General features: G+C 38.7%; 2 protein-coding genes across 2 annotated transcripts in view; both read right to left on the bottom strand.

The window, feature by feature from the left end:
- LOC100888627 overlaps window positions 1–22,907 on the bottom strand; it is a 201,883-nt gene that overhangs the window by 121,319 nt on the left and 57,657 nt on the right. The window contains exons 32-43 of the mRNA XM_030997330.1: window positions 22,104–22,349; window positions 12,111–12,248; window positions 10,574–10,699; window positions 9,987–10,109; window positions 9,203–9,318; window positions 8,096–8,330; window positions 6,933–7,064; window positions 5,869–5,997; window positions 5,078–5,205; window positions 4,292–4,535; window positions 3,922–4,000; window positions 2,235–2,377 (exon numbers count right to left, since the gene is read on the bottom strand). Coding sequence (XP_030853190.1) covers window positions 2,235–2,377; window positions 3,922–4,000; window positions 4,292–4,535; window positions 5,078–5,205; window positions 5,869–5,997; window positions 6,933–7,064; window positions 8,096–8,330; window positions 9,203–9,318; window positions 9,987–10,109; window positions 10,574–10,699; window positions 12,111–12,248; window positions 22,104–22,349 — 1,839 coding nt within the window. The remainder of the gene's footprint in view (window positions 1–2,234; window positions 2,378–3,921; window positions 4,001–4,291; window positions 4,536–5,077; window positions 5,206–5,868; window positions 5,998–6,932; window positions 7,065–8,095; window positions 8,331–9,202; window positions 9,319–9,986; window positions 10,110–10,573; window positions 10,700–12,110; window positions 12,249–22,103; window positions 22,350–22,907) is intronic.
- Window positions 14,128–15,903, bottom strand: LOC115929125. Its single transcript, XM_030997350.1, has 2 exons — window positions 15,372–15,903; window positions 14,128–15,119 (listed from the first exon to the last, which is right to left on the bottom strand). The coding sequence occupies exons 1-2, from the start codon at window positions 15,606–15,608 to the stop codon at window positions 14,928–14,930; spliced, it is 429 nt and encodes a 142-aa protein (XP_030853210.1). The 5' UTR covers window positions 15,609–15,903; the 3' UTR covers window positions 14,128–14,927.

Genomic DNA, 22,907 nt, shown 5'->3' with positions numbered 1-22,907 from the left:
TTAGAGCGAATTTGGGAAGGGGTTAGTTACCCAGATAGGTTCACCACCTATCAATACCATAGTCCCGCTTTATTGTTAGGTTGGGTTATCAGTATGGAGGTCATTGATGAAAAGTTGATTAACTTAGGTAAGGAACTAGGTTTAGTTGGTGAGACCTTGTTGGAGTTCATTAAAGAAAGAGAACAACAGGCACGTGATGAAAGAGCAGCTGTAAGGGAAGATAAGAAACAAGAATTTGCTTTGAAGCAACTAGAGGGGAATATTTTAGATAAACAGATATCCTTAGAACAGGCCAAAAGGGGAAATGAATCTCAGTCAGGAGATACCAGTCGCGAACACCATAGTTTGACAAGAATCCCAAAGTTACCTCACTTTGATGAAAGTAGAGACAACATGGATGCGTATTTAGAGCGTTTCGAGAGATACGCTAGTAGTCAGAGATGGCAAACAGATTGTTGGGCCATTAATTTAGGTGCACTTCTACAGGGAAAGGCGTTGGAAGTCTACAGTAGGTTGGCACCAGATGAAGCTGAGAATTACTCCAAGCTTAAGGACGCCCTCCTTCGCAGATACCAGATGTCAGCAGATGACTTCCGGAAGAAGTTCTACAAAGCAACGCCAGAGACGGGAGAGTATGCTGGTCAATTTGTTGCTAGGTTAGAACACTACTTCGAAAGATGGTTGGATCTTACGGAGACAGACAAATCTTATCAAGGGTTGAAAGATTTGATTATTAGACAGCAGTTTCTTGAACAGATGAGTCCAGGGCTTGCTATCTATTTGAGAGAGCGTACGCTCAAGACTACTAGGGAGATGACTGACGCTGCTCTGATTTATATCTCAGCACATGGTGGTCATTTCAAGGGTCCAAGACAGGACAACAAAGTAATGACATCCAACAGGTCAGAGAAAAAGTGTGAAGCTTTTCACAGAGAAAAGCCCTTTCACAGTGAGAAGCCCACCAATCGGAAGGCGATTGGGCCGTGTTATTTGTGTGACCAAATGGGTCATCTTGCAAGAAATTGTACAGTAACTTCTAAGTCAAAACCTCAAAAGGTTGGAAGTTTTGTAGCTATGGGATTAAAATCCCATAATCCTAAGAAGTCATCAGGTAAGGACAAGTCTCAAACAAATCATGAAAAAGTTGATGAGGTGAACAGACTCTTATCTTTTGAATGTCCAACATGTTCTTCTTCCCAAGATTCAGGGGTTGACAAAGATACAACACAGGTCGAGAGTGTTGGGATGTTTGTCACGATGTCTGCCGCCGGGATGGAGCGGACTAGACCGTCAAGGAAACAGAGGAGGAAGAAAGTACTGGAAATGTGTGCGGCTTGTACAGGTAAGTTGCGTGCACTCATGCCAGTTAAGGATGGAATTGTTAATTCTCAAACAGTTTCAGTTCTTAGAGACACAGGTTGTTCTTGTGTAGTGATTCGTAGGAGCCTAGCCGCCAAGGATCAGATGACAGGAAAACACAGGCAGTGTATTCTCATCGATGGCAGTGTGCGTTGGTATCCTACTGCTAAGGTACATGTTGACAGTCCTTTTTATGTAGGCTGTGTTGTAGCTTTGTGTATGAAATCACCAGTGTTTGATGTGATTCTAGGGAACATCCAAAATGTTCTCCCACCCAATGCTCCGAATCTGAACTGGGGGTCGTCTACTTCAGGCCATGATGATCAAGGTAAGAATTTATCTGAGGTAGGGATGGCAGTTGAGACGAGATCCCAGGTTAAGGTTAGTAAACGGAAACAGACTCCACTGAAGGTAATGTCTCCTATCCCAGAAGTTTCTCCTGATGATATTAGGAAAGCGCAGTTAGCAGACCCTACGCTGAAGAAGGCGAGAGAGCTCGCGGAGTCTGAAGTTAAACGGCAAAAATAAAGACAAAAAATGCATAAACGGTTCCTATCAAGATTGATTGGTTGGTTGGTTGGTAAGTTGGTTTGTTTCACCTGACCAAAAACAAAGCATGTGTATGCTTGTAAGTAAATGTCCAGGAGGTTAACAGCTTTAAGTTCTCTTTGAGGGACTTGGTAATAAAGATTAATGCCTAACCAAAGGGCACTAACGCATCAACTGGGCTTTGAACTCAGGACCTCCCAGTTACAAGACCACTGCTCTACCATTGAGCCATCGTGTCTCCTTTGAATAAATCCAGTAGTGTGTCATTCTTAATTCCTCTAATCCCCCCACAAGCTCAATGATTATGCACTCCCCTCATAACTTACTTGTCTGGGATGATGTTGTGGTGTTGGTCATCTCAGTGATGTTTTCCGTTGCCATGGTACTCCCCTCCAGAGTAGTAGCTATAGTAGGAGGCCGAGTGCTAGGAGCCCTCTCACAAGTATCTCCCTCATAACCACTAGGGCACCTTCATGAACAAAGCATTATACAAGGTTTTAGTCATGATTGTGTGACCTGTAGTATCACTTGTGCATGAAACACATATCTATAATTGTTGTTTAGATGCAAGTAGGCAGTAGCTGAATGTAGTATAGGATCATGAAGTGCCCTTATAGCTCTCAGCAAACAATATTCAATGAGCCTTTAATCAGTATATCACCTGCATCATCTGCTCAGAGCCAGAAAGGCATCCTAGCATTAACTCTACAGTTGAGCATGTATGTCAACAAACATGTATCAATTGGGAATCAGTGCCCTACTGACCCTTAGTTGATAATATGATTCTGGTGAAGTTTTTTTCTGAACTATCTGGACATCAGAGAAGCTGCTAAACTATGTGTAGCTCATTAGTCTTTGGTTCATAAGCACAAGGACAATAAGTCTGTGGGATCTATGTACTTGGTTTAAAGGTAATACAAAGTTTTGGGAAATTTTGAAAATTAGCTGGATAGTGATTCTAAGCACTAGAAAATTCAGCCCCTAAAACAATTTTCAAATACACCAGTTTACAGTTGTGTGCGCCATTTTAAACAAAGCCAATGACCTAGAGGTCATGTATTTATGCGTAAATTAAGATTGCGCCCATGCAAATTTTGATGATATCACTGCCTACGCGCTGCGTTGTGCGCGCACATCATTATTTGCATGGGCGCAATCTTAATTTACGCATAAATACCAGAGGTCAGAGGTTATTGGCCCTGAATTCAGGGCCAATGACCCGAGGTCAACTGTCTGCGCATGCGCACTGATACAACTGTAAACTGGTGTATAGCGCCTATGGCCATACAATGGTAGCTGCGACCATGAAAATCCAAACGGGAATAGCTAATCGGTCGATTTTAGTCAAGAAACATTGTTTTATAGCTTTATTAATATCTTGACCTTGAGAGGGAGCTATACAACATAACGAGATTATTATTTACAATTTCATAACTTTAGACTCAACCGCGACAACGATCACTGAACATTTGAACCAAATTCATGACCCCATACCAAAACTTTGTATTATACCTTTAAGTCCACTGTGCACTTTAAAATCTGAATACAAGTAGGGAGATGGGTAAACACATGTAGGGCAATTCCACGGTAACGGAAGGACACTCAGACAAGATTTTTGAACTTCAGGTTCATACTAAAAGAAATGTTTTATTAGTATGTATTAAACTATGGGGAACAAAATGTGTTTCAGTCAAGTGGAAAGCTTCATCAACTTCACAAAGTTTGGATAAACACTAATTAACTGGAAAAACCATGTCCATTTTTATGTCCTTCCGTTACCGAGATAATTAATATGCACATTCTTAAACTACTTAACTATAATGACAATTTTTTGGGGGAGAATTAAAGGCACTTGTATAGGTATTATATCTGTACTGTTTCACATCTTATACTAATAAAACAGTTCTTTTAGTATGAACCTGAAGTTCAAAAATCTTGTCTGAGTGTCCTTCCGTTACCGTGGAATTGCCCTGTAACTTTATATGAAAAGAATAAAAATGAGCTTATACTCACTGGCAGACTTTCAATCCATTCTGCAAAGAACATGTTCCTCCATTGAAACAGAAAGTGTTTGTGCACTCTTGGGTAATTTCTGAAAAAGTCAAACAATATCATCAAATTACAGTATTTCTTTGACAAGAATAACGGATGCACTTCCAGGTTTTCAAAACAATTGGCTTTGTCTGATTTTAACTTTAGGTTAAATACAGGTATGTATGAAAGCCAAACAATGCAATTGAATTCTAATGTTTCCTAACTGAGTAAAATTCAAATATTTCTGCCTGAAGTATTGAATTAAATACCAACTATTTACATGTACACTGTAAATGCAGTACCGGTAGTACAATACTCGGAAGAATTTAACAGTGAAATGTCTACTTACTGGTGAATTCCACAGAGTTAATATCTACATTGATATTCCCTTGAGAGGCAATGCCTGTAGTAAGAATGACACCAGTCTCAAGGGTGTTCACAAGGAGAGCTGTGAGGGAGCTGCTTGAAATATTGACCGACTGGGTGAAGGAAACATAGTATGTCGCCACCACACTGCCGTTGGTGAAACCAGACACCGTGCAAGACTGGAAGAAGTCTTGCAGGTTTGGCTCCAGTAGGAAGAGATATCGTATCTGAAATGGTTACATAAAAACACATTCTTTTATCTCTCTTTTTTTTCTATACCATGCACATGAACATCTATTTATCCACAAACCTCTATACGGCAAGCCAAAATTTAAGATACATGCCAGCAATGGGTGATTTAGTTCTTAAACAGCATTGGTAAACTAACAGTGAGGTATAAACATAAACAAATTGCCACAAAGTAATCTAATTATTTTTTACTATCGAATATCCAAAAAGAGCCGTCATAAAAATGAGAGAAAAAAAGAGAGTACTTCTGACACTATCATGCAAGATTATTTACATGCATACAAAGAGCAATCTGAATATTAATCCACTACTGAATTTCCTCATTGCCACAGGCTTAATACAGGAGTCTCCTGGTTCAAGTAAGTAACAGGTTAAACATACTTTCCTGCAAGATTTATTTGTACAAAAACAATTGGAAAACAAAACCACAAAAATGTATATTAATGAGCTGACTAACTCGAAAGATACATTGCAGAAATCATCAAATGATACACTGTACATATTCTGTACATAAACTTACCGCATTGCTGACTAAGAAAGCTAGACTCGAGTAAGCCTGGCTAGAGGAGTCAGTGAGGTCTGAAGTGAAAATAGCTGGGAGACCGCTGATAAAATTGACAGTGAGCTGGCCACGGTATACTTCATATACTGTGTTGGGAATAAAAGAGGTTGATAGACTTAATATCTACCTTAGATAAGTAATTCTGCAAAGGTAAATGGTCATTTGGTCCAATGTCATTTGGTGTGTTTGTTTTACCAGACTGCTAAGAAAGCATGGGTGTGCTTGTCAGTAAGCAACCAGGGGACCAACGGCGTTAAGTCCTCTCCGAGGGACTGAGTAATGAGGATTAATGCCTTACCAAAGGGCACTAGCACATCGACTTGGTTTCGAACAAGGGGACATCCAAGTTATGCAACCACTGCTACATGTATCTACCACTGAGCTATCACGCCTCCTTTGTCCCACCCAACTTCTATAAATCATTGTTTACTTGTCTTCACTGAGATCATCAATCTCCATATCTTATTTTCCCTTTGCCAACCAGTCAGTTTCTAATTTGGGCTGTTAACTTTTAGTCTAAACTTCTTTAAGGTGTGCTTCAGTTACCATGGAACTGAATTTTAGACAAAATATGCACTCAACAAATCGTAGCAGCTTATTGCTCATTACATCTTCTGATAGACTATTTGGAAATTTTACAGGGGTGGTAGTTTTGTGAGCAAAATTATAATGCACCTGTTTCACACAGACTGTATTTTGACTACCTGGGACTACAGACAGGATCAGCCTACAAACTACTAGAGACTTACATGTGCATACTCCATCATTAGCAATGTAACCTCTATCTATCATGCAGTCACAAGAATAGCTTCCGGCAGTGTTAACACACCTCTCTCCTTCATTTGTGCATGACGTGTCATTCAGGCATTCATTGATGTCTGTGTAGAAGAAAGTAATGTTGATAAATACGATACATCTCAAACAGATGTGGATATGATCAGAAAAGCAGAAAAATAACATAAGGAAAATTGAAGCAGGAAAGTTTATTGGATTACCAAACATCGGGGAAGAAAGTACTGTAACTTCAAATTATTTTAATAGTCATATTACAGTTACTCAAGTGTGGGCATATAGAAGGCGGCACACGGACGTACGCACAGGAGTGTTATACCCATTATCTCAGTGTTATGTAGTGATCGGCAAGTTGTCTACTTCTTGGACGACTATATACCCACGCATGAACATCTTTCAAATATATGACATCTTTTTGCCTAAAAAATGATTGGATTATTAAAGAAGACCTTGACTGCCAAGTGATTACTGTAATACCCAAAGTCAGGTTTTTATTTATCTTATTTTTACTTTTCCTCAGAGTATGCCATCCATCATCTTTCATATGAATATAAACAAGTTTTGCCCAAAACTGAGTAATTCTTTCTTTGCAAATGAAGGTCTTAGCTACTTAAAAAGCTAAAACTTGAATTTCTCCTTCAAGAATATTGATAAAATGTGAACACTGATATGAAGGAACAATGTTTTCATTGAAACTCTTTTCATTAAAATAAAATAAAAATTGATTAAAAATCTGTCTCTAGCAATGAAATTCGAGATATATATTCTTAAACTTGGTGTCATTTTAAAAGTTAACATCTCATGTACATGCTCCACAATGTACTGCCATATAGTATACCAGGGCTCTGACTCATAGAGACTTGCCATTGATCTGTTTGGATCTCTAGTCCTCAATCAATTGCAAGTTTACAATCTCCCATATCTTAAGTAAACTATGGCACTGTTGCGATTGATTTGAATCAATCATAACTCGTGAGTAGTTTGCCCCTGGTGTATTAAAAATCAATTGTTCATCCAGTACCTGTACAGGTTGTGAATCCATCTCCCATGAATCCATCTTGACATTGACAAGTATAGTTTCCAGAGGTACCAAGGAAGATACAGTCTGAGTTTGTTGTGCAGTTGTCTGTCTCCTCCACACATGGATTAATCACTGTATTCAAGAAAAGAAGAAAGAAAAAAAGTCTTCAAATTTATCAGGTTTCATCAAATCTTTTAGAATCCATAACTTTCTGAAGTCACCAAATCTGTCAGAATCCATCATTTTCAGAAGTCACAAAATATCTGTGAAAATCCATCACTTAGAAAAGCCTTCAACTTTGTACAAATTCATCAATATTTCACTCTTGTAATTTATTAATGGATAATGGGGACAACAGACCATGTAGCATTGTACAATTTTTAAGATGAATCATATTTCCCCATAAATTTCATTCTTCTTATTCAACCAAGCCTCAATTTGCCTACACATACATGTGCAGTATTTAAATGAATTAACTTAAGAAAAGAGAGTATGTGAAATACACCAACTAAGATTTGTATCTGTGTAAAAAAAATGATATAACTTCATTGAAATAATTTCCATTTCAAAGTTCAATGGTAATGTTCAAAAGTACTGTCAATTTATTGACCTAATAATGCTTATCTCTATAAATTGACCAAAAGTTACCATCATGATTTCCAAGGAGGAAAAAATAGAGTTTTCATATAATATCTGGGGGGTGTTTCACAAAGATCCTAAGTTGAACTTAACTCTAAGTTGGACTTAAAAATTATGGAGAGCCATTTGTAGCCTTAAAATAAAATATATTCAAAAGCGAAAATTCAAGTATTTTAGACTTTTTATAAATTCCACATCAAGAACATGAAATCTCCTAGATAATGGAAAATATGAATGAACAAAATCAACTTTTCATGCCTTTTAAAATAACTTTTACAAAATATTTTTAAAGATGCTAATGGCTTTCCATAAATGTTAAGTCCAACTTAGAGATAAGTTCAACTTGGGATCTTTGTGAAACACCCCCCTGGATGTATTGTTAAAGTTTCATAGATTAATTTACTACGGTAATGTTGCTCAACATCAAAATCCTGATTACTCCAAAAGTCTATTGTTTGCAAAAATGGCCTTTGCAGCCTGAAAAAAAATCCGGTACCAAATAACAAATTCTGTTATGGACTAACCTGGCTGTCCAACAAACGCAGTACTCCTGATAATGACATTATCTGGCAGGATAATATCATCTCTCCCTTGAAGCCCTGCCAGGAAAGCCACTAGAATCTCATCTTTCGTGGTCGTAGATGTCGCAAGGAAGTCCAGGATGAACTCGACCTCAACTCCCAATGTCTGGAGACGAGAGGTGGAGACGGAGACAGCCGTGTAGTTGGTCAGACCGGCGCTTTGGAGGAGGGTGTCCACCTAGAGGACAAAGTATTTTCAGAGGAAATTAGTGACAGTCAGGATCATTACAGAAACAAACATTGTATTACAGGACAGGAAACATCTGTTGAGGGCAGGAAGAACATCTACTAGTACTCTGAGGTAAAGGATGTAAGTTAATACCCTTCTGGCTCTCATCAGGGACCCGTTTCACAAAGCCTTGTTTCAATGACAAATGACAAAAATCAGTGACAAATCTGTTGATAACCAATCAGAAGCAAGGATTTCAGTAGCTCATAACAAAAACTGTCATTTGTCACTGATGTAAAGTTTTGTGAAACGCCTCCCAGGAGATATACAATTTACATGAATGGAGAGTATTAACATTTGTCTTACAAGAAGGATAATCAAAACACAAAATCAGTGTGCTATTCACCTTGTGGATTCCAAATGACTATATCCAAGAAAATTGTAGACATTTCACTATATTTTTATCTTCCTTCCTTTTTTGAAACAAGACATTTTAGTCAGAAAAGTGAGATGAAAAAAAATTGACGAAAAAAATGGGGGGGGGGGGGGGAGGGGAATTAGGGAGAAAAAAAAGATGGGGGGGGAGAATTGAGAGAAAAAAATTATCAAAAAAACTTTTCGAGAAAATAAAATTAGAGAAAAACAAATTTCTCAAAAAAAAAACATTTTGAGGGAGAAAAAAAAATTCAAGGGAGAAAAGAAAATAGATCCTCGCAATCGATATCATGTGACGAGCTCTGAAACAATCACATCTCGATATCTGTCTAAGCTATCTAATATCTATATATAATATCACCCCCCCCCCTCCCCTGCCAGTCAATATCTGTATAATATTACATCTTTGTTAATGATCAGACTTAAAAACATATAATTATACTCACATCTATTTCAAGCTGGGGTATGTACAAAGCAAAATCATTGTAAACAAAGTACTGTCCGAGCACCTCCAATCCAGCAATATCAGTGAAGGTCGCAGAGAGAAGCATTGACATGGCAGCTGTGATCAAAATATACATAATATATAATAGGGAAAGTTCTCATCAAAAGGATTCCATTAGTTGTCTATGAGGTGAACCGATCGGTGGTTTGTTTTGACAGATGAATAGTTAGATGGATTGATGGATGGATAAACCAAAGATAGAAGATGGATGAAGAAAGGACTAAATTAATTGATGAAGCGGATAAATAGATTGGTGAGCAGATTGGTGAACAGATAGGTGGAACATGGATGGATGGATTGGGGGTAAAATGGAAGAAATGAATTACCACACTTAAACGAGCAGTAAAGTATGACATCGTTTTAAACACAATTTACTAAAAGGCAGTCAATGTACATTTGCATCATATTCCATCATAATTTGTAATAGGCTCTTGTATCTAGCACGAATGTTTAACAATTACAATCCTCTTTCACTATGTTGGTTATCACAATTGTCCTGTCTAAGAATCAGATACATGCATGAGTACAGTTCAAATGAATGCAGTACAGTACATGTATATAAAGCTCTCATAGATAGAAAATAAAACTTATTTGGTCATATGACCAAATTTAATCATTCCTATTTCAGGATGTGTTATATTCATGATTTGTGGGGGAATAGAAATACTAATAGGAAATAAATACTAATCAAAAACTTTTTGAATGATATCTATGCATATACTTACGCAAGCATTGAGAGTTGACGACATAGTAACCTGTCCTGCAGACGCACTGGTATGATCCAGGTAGGTTCTCACATCGGGTGTTCACCTGGCTATCACAAGGGTCATCAAGACATTCATTAACATCTATCAAAGAAATGAAAATAAGGAATGAATAAATACAGTAATGAATCACTGAGGAAGTATTATTCTTTGATTGGTCTCGTAGCATTATCATAATCAAGAATACTTGATGTTCTGAAACACTTTGGCACCTGCATGTAAACAAGTGGCCTTCTGTAAAAAATATTGCTTCAAAAGTATGATTCTTTCAACTTTGAGGATTCTCTAGGTTCATTCTGAGTTGAGCATTGTGTTGCTGTACCTTTAGTAAGGGAGGTATTAAATGTGTTTGAAATCATGTTAAACAAAACTTTGTACTTATGTATTCAAGATGACTATACATAGCAGATATATATAATCTGAAGGCTCTCTCAAAGATTCATCTGTTCTTCATATACCCTGTTTCAATGAAAATAAGTTCTCATCACTCAAATCATATGTTCATAATTCAGCCTAATGGGGAAGTAGAGAGCAATACCAATGTATACCTTGGCATTGTCCACTGCTGAGTGCATAGCCATCAGCACAGCTACATGTGAAGGCTCCGTAGGTGTTAAAACAATCTTCCATCACTGCATCACAAGTACTGATACCTAGTGAACACTCATCAAGATCTGATGTACAATATTAAAGAACAAAAAATAATTGTGATGATGCTGATGGTTATTGCTGATTTGAAACAAAACATAAAGCTTTGTGATATAAAGCTGTTGTCTATTATTTATGTACTTCAACGTGGTCTTTTATGGAAAGACATTTCTCATAGCTTCTGCATCTCTTGTACAATAGCTAGGAACCCTTAAATAATCTTTGATATACACAAACTTTCATAGACAAGCGAAAGACCAGTGCAAATTGACAACACTTCAGACAATCAGAGAATTAATCACTTTTTGGTTCACAGAAGCCTTTTCTGGATTTTCTCAGTAAAAAGCAATAATTTGTTTTCTTCTTCTTCAGAGCTCTTGATAGTTTCTAGACCAGGGGCCTGCATGTTTCATAAAACTTTTTATCTATAACAAATGCTAAATTTCTATGACAAATTTGCTCTCAGCCAATCAGATGCCATGATTTCAGTAGCCTATAATAGTAGCTTGTAACTTGTTATTGATATCAAGTCTTATGAAACAGGGCCCAGAACCATGTACTCTCCATTCTAGTGCTGTGACTAAACTACCATGTTCAGTTTGGTTGGTATATTTTATAGTATTAATGACTGCTTTGAGAGAAATAGTTGTTTTATTACGCTCAAGGGAATAGCCCAATTGTAACCTTCCCGAGAGCGTATGAAAACAACTATTTCTCGAATATTAAAGCAGTCATTAATACTTTTATATGCCGAAAAAAAATAGACTAAAAAATGACAAATTAAAAATATTTATCATTTTTGTCGAAGACGGGATTCGAACTCTTGCGTACAACAAGAGGTGTACCGAAAACCAACGCTTAGACCACTCGGCTATGGCCCGCCGTTAACATGCTTGGCAGTTTTCTCCAATATATACATTAAAATGGATTGAAACCGGCTTCGCGTGTGATGAATGCTTCGCAAAAGCTCCATATACGGACTCTTCTTTTACTTTTGCAATGCATATTGGCACGAACTTAGATCAAGATCTATCGGCAGATGTTGTTTTTTTGTTTTTGGAAGTTTATTTTCGTCTTCATGTCAACAATGCAAGATAAAATTGTCGGTAAGATCGATCGAGATTCAATTGTATTGAAATTACCGACCAATCCTTCGCACACATACGGCATCCTCCATCGCTCAAACCATTTTTTAACATGTAAACCTATGGGGTAACCATGGAGGCTGACCAACTATTTTTAATAACCATGGTTATCAAAAATATTGAAATGTTTTAAGCATGGTTACCGAGAATTTTACAGGAACAGTTGAAGTTTATGAATGCAATTCGACCAATCAGATGGCTGGATTTCTTAAGTGAGGTATATAATATCTTTTGTTGCCTGTTATACATGAATTCATTTTTATTTTCCTTGAATTGTTATTGAAATACACACCATTACATGATCTGCCTCTGGCTCCTTCAGGGGAGATGAGTCCAGTCTGACAGGTACAGATGTAGCTTCCTATGGTGTCTGTGCAGGTAGCCAGGGGATGACAGTCATTCAGGGTATCCTCTACACATTCATCAACATCTGGAAGGCAACAAGAGATATCATTACTGTGTTAAACGCATGGCTACAAAGGCCTCACTATCTCCAGTGGAACTTTTATTCATCCGGAAACCGAAAGAATGACTTTTTGTTTTGTCACCCTTTGCCAATGAGAATGGGATCTACGGTACTGAGATGATGCAGCAGTCAAAGGATCAATTGTTGTCCATCTTGCACAGGGTAAAAATGTCTAACAAGCGTTCATTTCAGATATGTTAAATCTATAAGGCCCTTTCTGGGGAGAAGATAATGCAACATTACAAATACATATTTGATAAGGTAAAGGATTGCAATAATTGTAAAATGATGATTAGATATCAGGGGTTCTGTGAGAGTTTGGGATCTTGAAAATAAGGTAGGGAGAAAAAACAGGTTATAATTCATTATCAGGAGTACAGTTCAAGCTCGAAACAATAAAAACCAAGGTTCTGTCTGACTGTATTAAAAGGATGAAATTGATATTATTCTAAAATATGTATGTCAAAAGATAAAAGGAAATATTTATTTGTTTTTTATTTACTCATTTATTTCTGGTAAAGGTTTGTGACTGATTCGGGGACTTAATTGCTATTGCTTTGGATCATAAGCAACTCTTTTCAACATATTGGCTGGCTGGAATGCTCCCCAGGGAGTGGAGATTATGCATACATTGTGTGCGGGCATGCACTGTATCCAATGACCGGGGTAATAGTATATTTATAAAGCGCTTAGAGACATTTGTATTAAGCGCTATATACCCTTACAAAAAAAATCTCTATGGTACACCATACAAACACCATAGCAAATCTACCATAGATTACCATACAAACACCATAGCAAATCTACCATAGATCTACCATTCATTTACCATAGAACTAATTAAAATAATTGGGACAAATTTATTCATTTATTCAAATTAGGCCACACCTACATATTCTACCATAGAGCCACCATTCATATACCATAGAGCCACCATAGAGTCATCATTCATCTACCATAGAACCACCATTCATCTACCACAGAGCCACCATTCATCTACCACAGAGCCACCATTCATCTACCACAGAGCCATCATTCATCTACCATAGAGCCACCATTCATCTACCATAAAGCCACCATTCATCTACCATAATGCCACCATTCATCTACCATAGAGCCACCATTCATCGACCATAGAGCCACCATTCATCTACCATAGAGCCACCATTCATCTACCATAGAGCCACCATTCATCTACCATAGAGCCACCATTCATCTACCATAAAGCCACCATTCATCTACCATAGAGCCACCATTCATCTACCATAGAGCCACCATTCATCGACCATAGAGCCACCATTCATCTACCATAGAGCCACCATTCATCTACCATAGAGCCACCATTCATCTACCATAGAGCCACCATTCATCTACCATAGAGCCACCATTCATCTACCGTAGAGTCACCACTCATCTACCATAGAGTCACCACTCATCTACCATAGAGCCACCATTCATCTACCATAGAGCCACCATTCATCTACCATAGAGCCACCATTCATCTACCATAGAGCCACCATTCATCTACCATAGAGCCATCATTTATCTACCATAGAGCCACCATTCATCTACCATAGAGCCACCATTCATCTACCATAGAGCCACCATTCATCTACCATTCACTACCATTCAAAATACGCAACAAAATGTTACGCTTAATTGTAGCATTTTGAAATGGTATATTCAGAATGGTAGTTTGGATCTTGATCTATGGTTAGCAGAATGGTGGCTGTAGTGCGTTCTATAGTACACTGAATGGTGACTATAATATATTGAATTTTTGAGAAATGTAAACTTAAATGTTAACTTACAATACACACATGATGCTTATTAAAAAAATGAATTGAATGAAAGTGGCAGGATGTATTTGGTTTATATCAAAAGTTGTATGCATGTACATATGCTAAAAACTAAAATAAAAGGCAAGTAAAAAATATATCACATAAACATGTACACTACAAACTAAAATGAAAGGCAAGTTCGTAATGGCAACACATATTACTTGGACTTATTCTACTAAGATGTAATAAATACCCACATATATATCACCCTAGTTCCTCTAAATAATCGGCAAGTTAAAAAGAAACAACTAAAATGTCATATACAGTGTGTACGTAAACATGACTAAAATGAAAGGCAAGTTAAAAATATATAAACATGTACAATAACAACTAAGGCACTGAGTTGCAGCACAGGATTGTTCTAAAACATTGTATAAACATGTACAATAAAAACTCAAATGAAAGGCAAGTTCATAATTGCAACACATATTACTTGGACTTATTCTACTAAGGTGTGATAAATACCCACATATATATCACCCTAGTTCCTCTAAATAACTAAAATGTCATATATAGTGTGTATGTAAACATGACTAAAATGAAAGGCAAGTTAAAATATATATAAACATGTACAATAAAAACTAAGGCACTGAGTTGCAATGTTCTAAAACATTGTATAAACATGTACAATGAAGTTCAAGTCAAAGAGGTTGTATGTGAGTTCGAAGAGGAGCAGAAAATACAAGCCTTGCTGCTCATTTTTGGAGTCTCTGAAGGCGATTAAGGTCCCTCTGGCTGAGAACACTGAAGACCCAACCCTTTCTATACTCAAACTGTTTACATGATCTTGATAGGCCCTCTGTCAAACAATCTCCCCTGTATCGATCGGTATCACTACCCCCACCCCATGATTCGATGTGTAACCTCGTCTATGCCATGTTCCATCGTAGGGCACTGCCACGTCTACATGATCATTTTCCCTGATGGTCAGATCCTTGTCCATGGCCCTTTGACGTAGGCATGCTGCCACCTTCTTCTTCTGATCCTTACTGGTCTGCAAAAAATAAAAAGAGTTTGTAATAAATAACAAGTAAATTTCAAGTTCCCTCAGGCCCCTTACTTATTAGACCCTATTACAAATATTTAGATTTGATTAATTTTCATCCCTTGATTTGACAAGAAGGGATATTGATGTACATGTATTATACTGTCTATCGACCATAACTAAGAAATAAAAATATGTTTGCATTAAATGTACGTACAGCTAAGATAATGTAATGAAGAAAACACAAGGCTGGTGACTAACCTCTTGGGATAAGGAAGATAAAGTGGCTATGTGCCTGTTGTAGCTAGGGGCTTCGACTAGTGGGGCTGCTCCGAGGATGGTCAGCAAGTCGCACAAGCTATCCCGTGCCAAACCAACCTCCGTTGCTGTCAGAGTAGCTCTGCGGTTTATTTCTGCAGACTTCCCACGTCCTTCGCATTCATTTTCTGATGAAGAGAATGTCCTCTCCTTCTTGCAAATGAAGCAACCAAGGACCATGGCGCAGTTCAACCCATTCCTCTTTGACAAATTCTCCAGAGGAATGAGATGCCCTGTAAAAGATATCCAAAACACTTTATGGAACAGGGAAAATATTTTGAAAAGCACAATCCCCAAATAATAACAAAGTGCTAGTTATGACATACATGTAGTATATTACACAAATACACATTTTCACAGATTTCACGACAATTCCGATGCCCCCACTTCGATTCACCATAGAGTAAAGGAGGGGTTTTTCGGCCACTTAAGACAAAATCCTATTTTTTGGACTCTTTACTTCCTATTTATTATCATTTCTTGTTCAAATCATGAAGCAAATACTATTATTATTTAAACAAAGAAAGAACCCCAGAAAAAAAATCATGAATTGCCATGACAACATTCATTTCAATTTTCACTGTTTCGGAGGTAGTTTTCGGCCTAGCGAGGCAGTTTTCGGCCGCATGTACAAAGTCAATAGGAAGCAAGCAAGCGCGCCATGCGTTTCCCCACTGATCTATAGCACTAGCGGCCGGAGCAGGTATCCCAAGCCGGAGCTTCCCGTGCCGAAAACTACCTCTGTGGTGATCAGAAATTGGAATCTGAATTAGACAGAGATATCGTGTGTGCGCTGCGGTATCCGGCTGCATTGATTAAATACATGCGATGAGATACTTTTGAGCTTGCGACTCACACAAAATCGGACTCTAAATCTGAAAAATACTTGAAATAAAGCTCATTTTATGGTACCCATATTCCTTACACGGGTAAGATACTTAATTTTTCAGATTCGGGGAGCGGGACCGCCGATTACATCGTTAAAATGTGATATTTTAGGATATATTTTCCATTGCAAATGTGGTTCTTCAGTGACTCTGGCATGGTATGGTATGTGTGGGATATATGATATGCTGTTATGCGATGGATTTTAAAGGGATTTTACCATGCATCCAACGGATCGGCCGAAAACTGGTGATGGTCGATTACCCCCTCCTTTACTCTATTCTTAATCATTTGATTTGGCTTTTTGAGCCATTCACCCCTTGAGCATGCAATACAATCTCAAAGTAACAGTTTGCAAACTAAAAATATTGTTTGATAGTAAGTACATACCTCCCAGACACACGTGAGCCTTTCTTTTGCAAAGCAGCTGCAAGTTGTGGGCCACTAATGACGCGGATTTTCACATGTGGGACCAGGGCCAAAAATAGGTCTGTCCAAACACTTATTCAGGGAAAGCTTCCTCGATCTCTGAATTAGCTGTTAGTTCTTCTGGCACCTCTCCAGCATTCATGTTACTCTTCTGTAATATCTGGTATTGATCTCCTTTGAACACCTTCCTCTTCCTCACATATTTTGGAGTTTTGCGAATCATTTTCAGAGAGTAGAAATTGGAGACCAACGGCTAGAAGAGTTATTCAAATCTTGGGCACAAGGTGGCAGCAAACAGCCCTTGTTATCTACTTTCTGCTGATATACATTACTTGTTACAATTTGGTTTAGAATTTTTTATTTAATGATTTCTTTAATTGATTGAGACTAATTGAGTGCAAACAGAGGCAGTGGAGCGACTTCCAAAGTGGGGGGGGGGGGGGGGGGGGGGGGGGGGGGCACCAACAAAAAGGGCACTTTCTGGAGAAAATAAATAGGGCACCTACAAAGGGAAATCTCAAAGCGAAAATATATATTTAAAAAAAAAAATTTGTATATACCCCCTATATTGTGATTAGATTATCAGGGATGATTTTAATATTTGTTTTATCTTTATAAATAAGATTTGTGAGGTGGCAGTGCGAAAAATTACATCAATTATAAAGAAGAAAAACCCAATCCTGATGGGTTTATTACATTATCATAACAGAAGACTGAAAAGACCTTTGATAAGTACCATAATTATAACATCTAGAAATGCGGGTGTGCTTTGGGTGATATTCCACTTAGTAGCTGGAAATTACGGGCACGTGATGAGAGGAAAAAGGGACACTTATCGAAAAGGGTGACACTTATTAGAAAAAAAAGGAGCACATGTCAAATTACAACGGGTAATTATCAGAAGGTGAAAATGGGGCACGTACGTATTATTGTTAAAGGGTAATTATCTGAGGTGAAAAGAAAAGGGACACTTATGAGAATGAAAAAGGGGCACTAATAATAAGGGGAAATGTTCATTTGTTGTACGAAAAGGGGCACCGATCAGTTTTTAATAGGGGCATTTAATACGAGGGGAAGGGGGGGGGGATTTATGAGAAGGGGAAAGTGCAGGCTATTATTAAAAAGAAAAGAGGCACATGTCAAGATAAACGGGGCACTTATGAGAGATGAAAAGGGGGTAATTATGGGAAGGGGATGGGGCACTTAAAAGAAGGAAAAAGAGCATTTATTAGGAAGGGAAGGGGGCATTTATGATAAAGGGAAGGGGCTCTCTTTTAAATGGGGCAAAATAAAAGGGGCAGTCATTGAAGATGAAAAGAGCACTTATCAGGAGGAAAAGGGACACTTGTCAAAATAAAACGAGTACCTCTCAGAATTTAATAGGGTCATTTACTAGAGATGGAACGGGACTATGAGAATGAAGAGGGACTTAAGAATGAAAAGTAACTGTTTTCATAGATGAAAAGGGGGCATTTATGATAAAGGGAAGGGGCTCTCTTTTAAATGGGGGCACTTGTTAGAAAGGAAAGGGGGCACATGTGAAAATATAAGGTGCGCTTATCCGAGTTAAACAAGGGGTAGTTATTAAAAGGGGAAAGGCCCCTCTCAGATTTGAATAGGGAAATTATCAGAGGTGAATGGGGCACTTATCAAAAGTGAAAAGGGGCACTTCTCGTATCTGAAAAGGGGCACTTATTAGAGATGGAAAAAGGGCACTTATGAGAATGGAAAATGGACACTTATTGCAAAGGAAAACCGGAACTTATCGAAGGAAAAGGGGCACTTTTTAAAGTAAAGGGGCCCTTTTTATGTAAAAAGTGCCACGTTAGAGCCACCATGGAGTCACTAACCACTAGAAATATATCATAAAGTCATCATCCACCATAGAGCTACTGCTAAAATATCTTACACCACAGGGATATACCATTCAACGGAAATATTATATAATATACTCTACCATATATCATACCATAGAAATACTATACACCATACCCCGGCCCCCCCCCCCCCCACTCAGTGTTATTTAGGGTACGCATATGCTCGTTCCCTCTTTTTGAAAGCACCCCCTATCTGAGGACTGCCAACATTTTCGAACCCCCCTTTCGCGGGCTTTTCGCGGGCTTTTCCTGCCTTGGAGACCCCCCTAAATCAGGAAAAATGCTCAATGTACCCCCCTAAATTCGGAATAATTTCTCAGGAGTCCAAAGAGATGAGAGAAAAAAAGAAAAAAACACCCCCTTTTTAAAGAGATCTCCGGGTGAAAAGTAAAATACACCCCTTTTTTTACAATTCTCGGGCTGGACTTTGTCGCACGAAAAGTACCCCTTTACCGGACATTTTGGCAACACGCATGCGGTCATTCCGACCCCTGAGTTGGGGGGCCGGGCACCATACAGCCACCATAGAGCTACCATAGATCTACCATTCACTTTAGAGCCACCATAGAGTCACTAACCACCATTAATATACCATAAAGTCATCATCCACCATAGAGCTACCACTGAAATATCCTCCACCATAGGGATACCATTCAACAGAAATACCATAGAAATATATTCTACCATATAACATACCGTAGAAATACCATACACCATACAGCCACCATAGAGTTACCATAGATCTACCATTCACTTTAGAGCCACCATAGAGTCACATAACCACCATAGATATACCATAAAGTCATCATCCACCATAGAGCTACCACTGAAATATCCTCCACCATAGGGATACCATTCAACAGAAATACCATAGAAATATAGTCTACCATATAATATATCATAGAAATACCATACACCATACAGCCACCATAGAGCTACCATAGATCTACCATTCACTTTAGAGCCACCATAGAGTCACATAACCACCATAGATATACCATAAAGTCATCATCCACCATAGAGCTACCACTGAAATATCCTCCACCATAGGGATACCATTCAACAGAAATACCATAGAAATATATTCTACCATATAACATACCGTAGAAATACCATACACCATACAGCCACCATAGAGCTACCATAGATCTACCATTCACTTTAGAGCCACCATAGAGTCACATAACCACCATAGATATACCATAAAGTCATCATCCACCATAGAGCTACCACTGAAATATCCTCCACCATAGGGATACCATCCCATAGGAAAGTGAAAAGTATGCCGCAGACCTGCCGCAGACCTGCCGCAGATCTGCCGCAGACCTGCCGCAGACTTTTAGTCTGCGGCAAAGAGTATGCCGAAGTATGCGGCAGAAAGAAATTTTGCTGCAGACTTGCCGCATACCAGTATGCCACAGGAACAGTCTGCGGCAGATCTGCGGCAGGATGAAATGTTGCTGCAGACTTGCCGCATACTAGTATGCCACAGGAACAGTCTGCGGCAGATCTGCGGCAGGATGAAACTTTGCTCCAGACTTGCCGCATACTAGTATGCCACAGGAACAGTCTGCGGCAGATCTGCGGCAGGATGAAATTTTGCTGCAGACTTGCCGCATACTAGTATGCCACAGGAACAGTCTGCGGCAGATCTGCGGCAGGGTGAATCTTTGCTCCAGACTTGCCGCATACTAGTATGCCACAGGAACAGTCTGCGGCAGATCTGCGGCAGGATGAAATTTTGCTGCAGACTTGCTGCATACTAGTATGCCACAGGAACAGTCTGCGGCAGATCTGCGGCAGGATGAAACTTTGCTCCATACTTGTATGCCACAGGAACAGTCTGCGGCAGATCTGCGGCAGGGCGAAACTTTGCTCCAGACTTGCCGCATACCAGTACGCCACAGGAACAGTCTGCGGCAGGTCTGCCACAGGAAATCCCATTAAAGTCTAATAGGGCCAATTGAAACCAATCATCTCATGCATATTCATTATTACTTTACACGTGTGACAGAAAAATACATTTATCATGATTTGTTAAGCAAATTAAGACAATGCACATCATTTTTGTGATTTCTATTTTCCTTTTGCCATTATTAACCAATAGATTATTTTGTCTGATCATGTTACAATTACATTCACGTTTAAGCAATAGATATATTGATTACTAACCAAGAAACTATGATTACTAACCAAGAAACAATATACATATTTAGTATATATATGTGTACGAGCCTGTGTCACTTTAAATGTTACTCTTGAATACACTTCAAATGATCAATGTGATGAAGTTAATACAATTGAGAATAGAATATACCTAATTGGTAATATCGATATATATTAGTATTACCTAATTGGTAATATCGATATTGCCAATATCGATTATGAAGTATCAATCAGTTTATCACTGGTTCTTCTACATGCTGACACTTTATTGCCACGTACTGGATATGAAAGAGTATGCGGCAGGTCTGCAGCAGGTCTATATGCCTGCCGCATACTCCTGCGGCAGACTTGCCGCAGACTTGCTGCAGACCTGCCGCATACTCTTTCAGTATGATGAAGAGTCTGCGGCAGACCTGCCGCAGACTTGCTGCAGACTCTTCATCATACTCTTTCAGTATGATGAAGAGTCTGCGGCAGGTCTGCAGCAAGTCTGCGGCAGACCTGCCGCAGACTCTTCATCATACTGAAAGAGTATGCGGCAGGTCTGCAGCAAGTCTGCGGCAGACTCTTCATCATACTGAAAGAGTATGCGGCAAGTCTGCGGCAGACCTGCCGCAGACTCTTCATCATACTGAAAGAGTATGCGGCAAGTCTGCGGCAGACCTGCCGCAGACTCTTCATCATACTGAAAGAGTATGCGGCAGGTCTGCAGCAAGTCTGCGGCAAAACTAATTTGCATGTGAAAAAGATGACTGTCTGCGGCAGGTCTGCTGCAGATCTGCGGCAAGTCTGCCGCAGGAGTATGCGGCAGGCTCATTTCTTTCCTATGGGATTCAACAGAAATACCATAGAAATATATTCTACCATATAACATACCGTAGAAATACCATACACCATACAGCCACCATAGAGCTACCATAAATCTACCATTCACTTTAGAGCCACCATAGAGTCACATAACCACCATAGATATACCATAAAGTCATCATCCACCATAGAGCTACCACTGAAATATCCTCCACCATAGGGATACCATTCAACAGAAATACCATAGAAATATAGTCTACCATATAATATATCATAGAAATACCATACACCATAGGACGGCATCAATGATATACCATTGACCATAGAACTCCACCATTCAGCAATTGTGTGGTATACCATAGAAATATATTCTACCATATAATATATCATAGAAATACCATTCACCATAGAGCCGTACCATAGGAATATCATAGATTTTTTTTGTAAGGGTAAAAGCTAAATATTATTATTATTATTTAGTTGAGAGACTAGTTCTGGGATTTGTACTTACTCGTGCACCCAGTTCCATTAGATGTGAATCCATCATTACATGTGCAGGTGTAGCTACCAACCATGTTGTTACAGCTGGCGTTCTCATCACAGATGATACGATTCTCATCACACTCGTTGATATCATTGCACCGGATGCGAGCATCACCACGGTAACCAGCATCACATGTGCACATGTAGGACCCGTTCATGTTAGTACACTGGGAGTTGGTGACGCATGCATCTGGTGTGTTACACTCGTTGATATCTGGAAGTGGAGAAATTTGATGCAAAATATAAAGACAAACCCAGGTCAATAAAGAGACAGTACTTTTTAACACAACCATTTAACTTTGAAACAGTGCATGCAGCAAATTAAGCGGGCCTTGTGTAACGTCTATGGGAAGAAATAAGTACCCAGTAGTAAATTTTCAATCCATGGTCATTAGTTGTTGGTGATGTTGGATTATCTAAACACATAAAGCCCGTCTGATTTCCAGATTTGGTATTATTTAAATTAATCAAGGTACATGTATTAGAGGTATGTATATGCAAGCTCGATCCACAGCTAAATTATAGCTCTGTCTCTTTGCAACAGATCTCATGCATTTTTGTATGCCGAACACATCTTAATGTATCACTACACTGAGCTACGTACGCTACTTAATAGACAATAATGCTGTGTACAATAATCAAATATCATAGGTAGATTGTATGCCATTTTTATGCCAAACACATCTTAATGTATCACTACACTGAGCTATGTACGCTACTTAACAGACAATAATGCTGTGTACAATAATCAAATATCACCGCAACTTCTGAT

The sequence above is a fragment of the Strongylocentrotus purpuratus genome, unplaced genomic scaffold (assembly GCF_000002235.5).
Source record: "Strongylocentrotus purpuratus isolate Spur 01 unplaced genomic scaffold, Spur_5.0 spur5_scaffold_4, whole genome shotgun sequence".
Lineage (NCBI taxonomy): Eukaryota > Metazoa > Echinodermata > Echinoidea > Camarodonta > Strongylocentrotidae > Strongylocentrotus > Strongylocentrotus purpuratus.
This window is presented reverse-complemented; position numbering and strand designations above follow the sequence as displayed.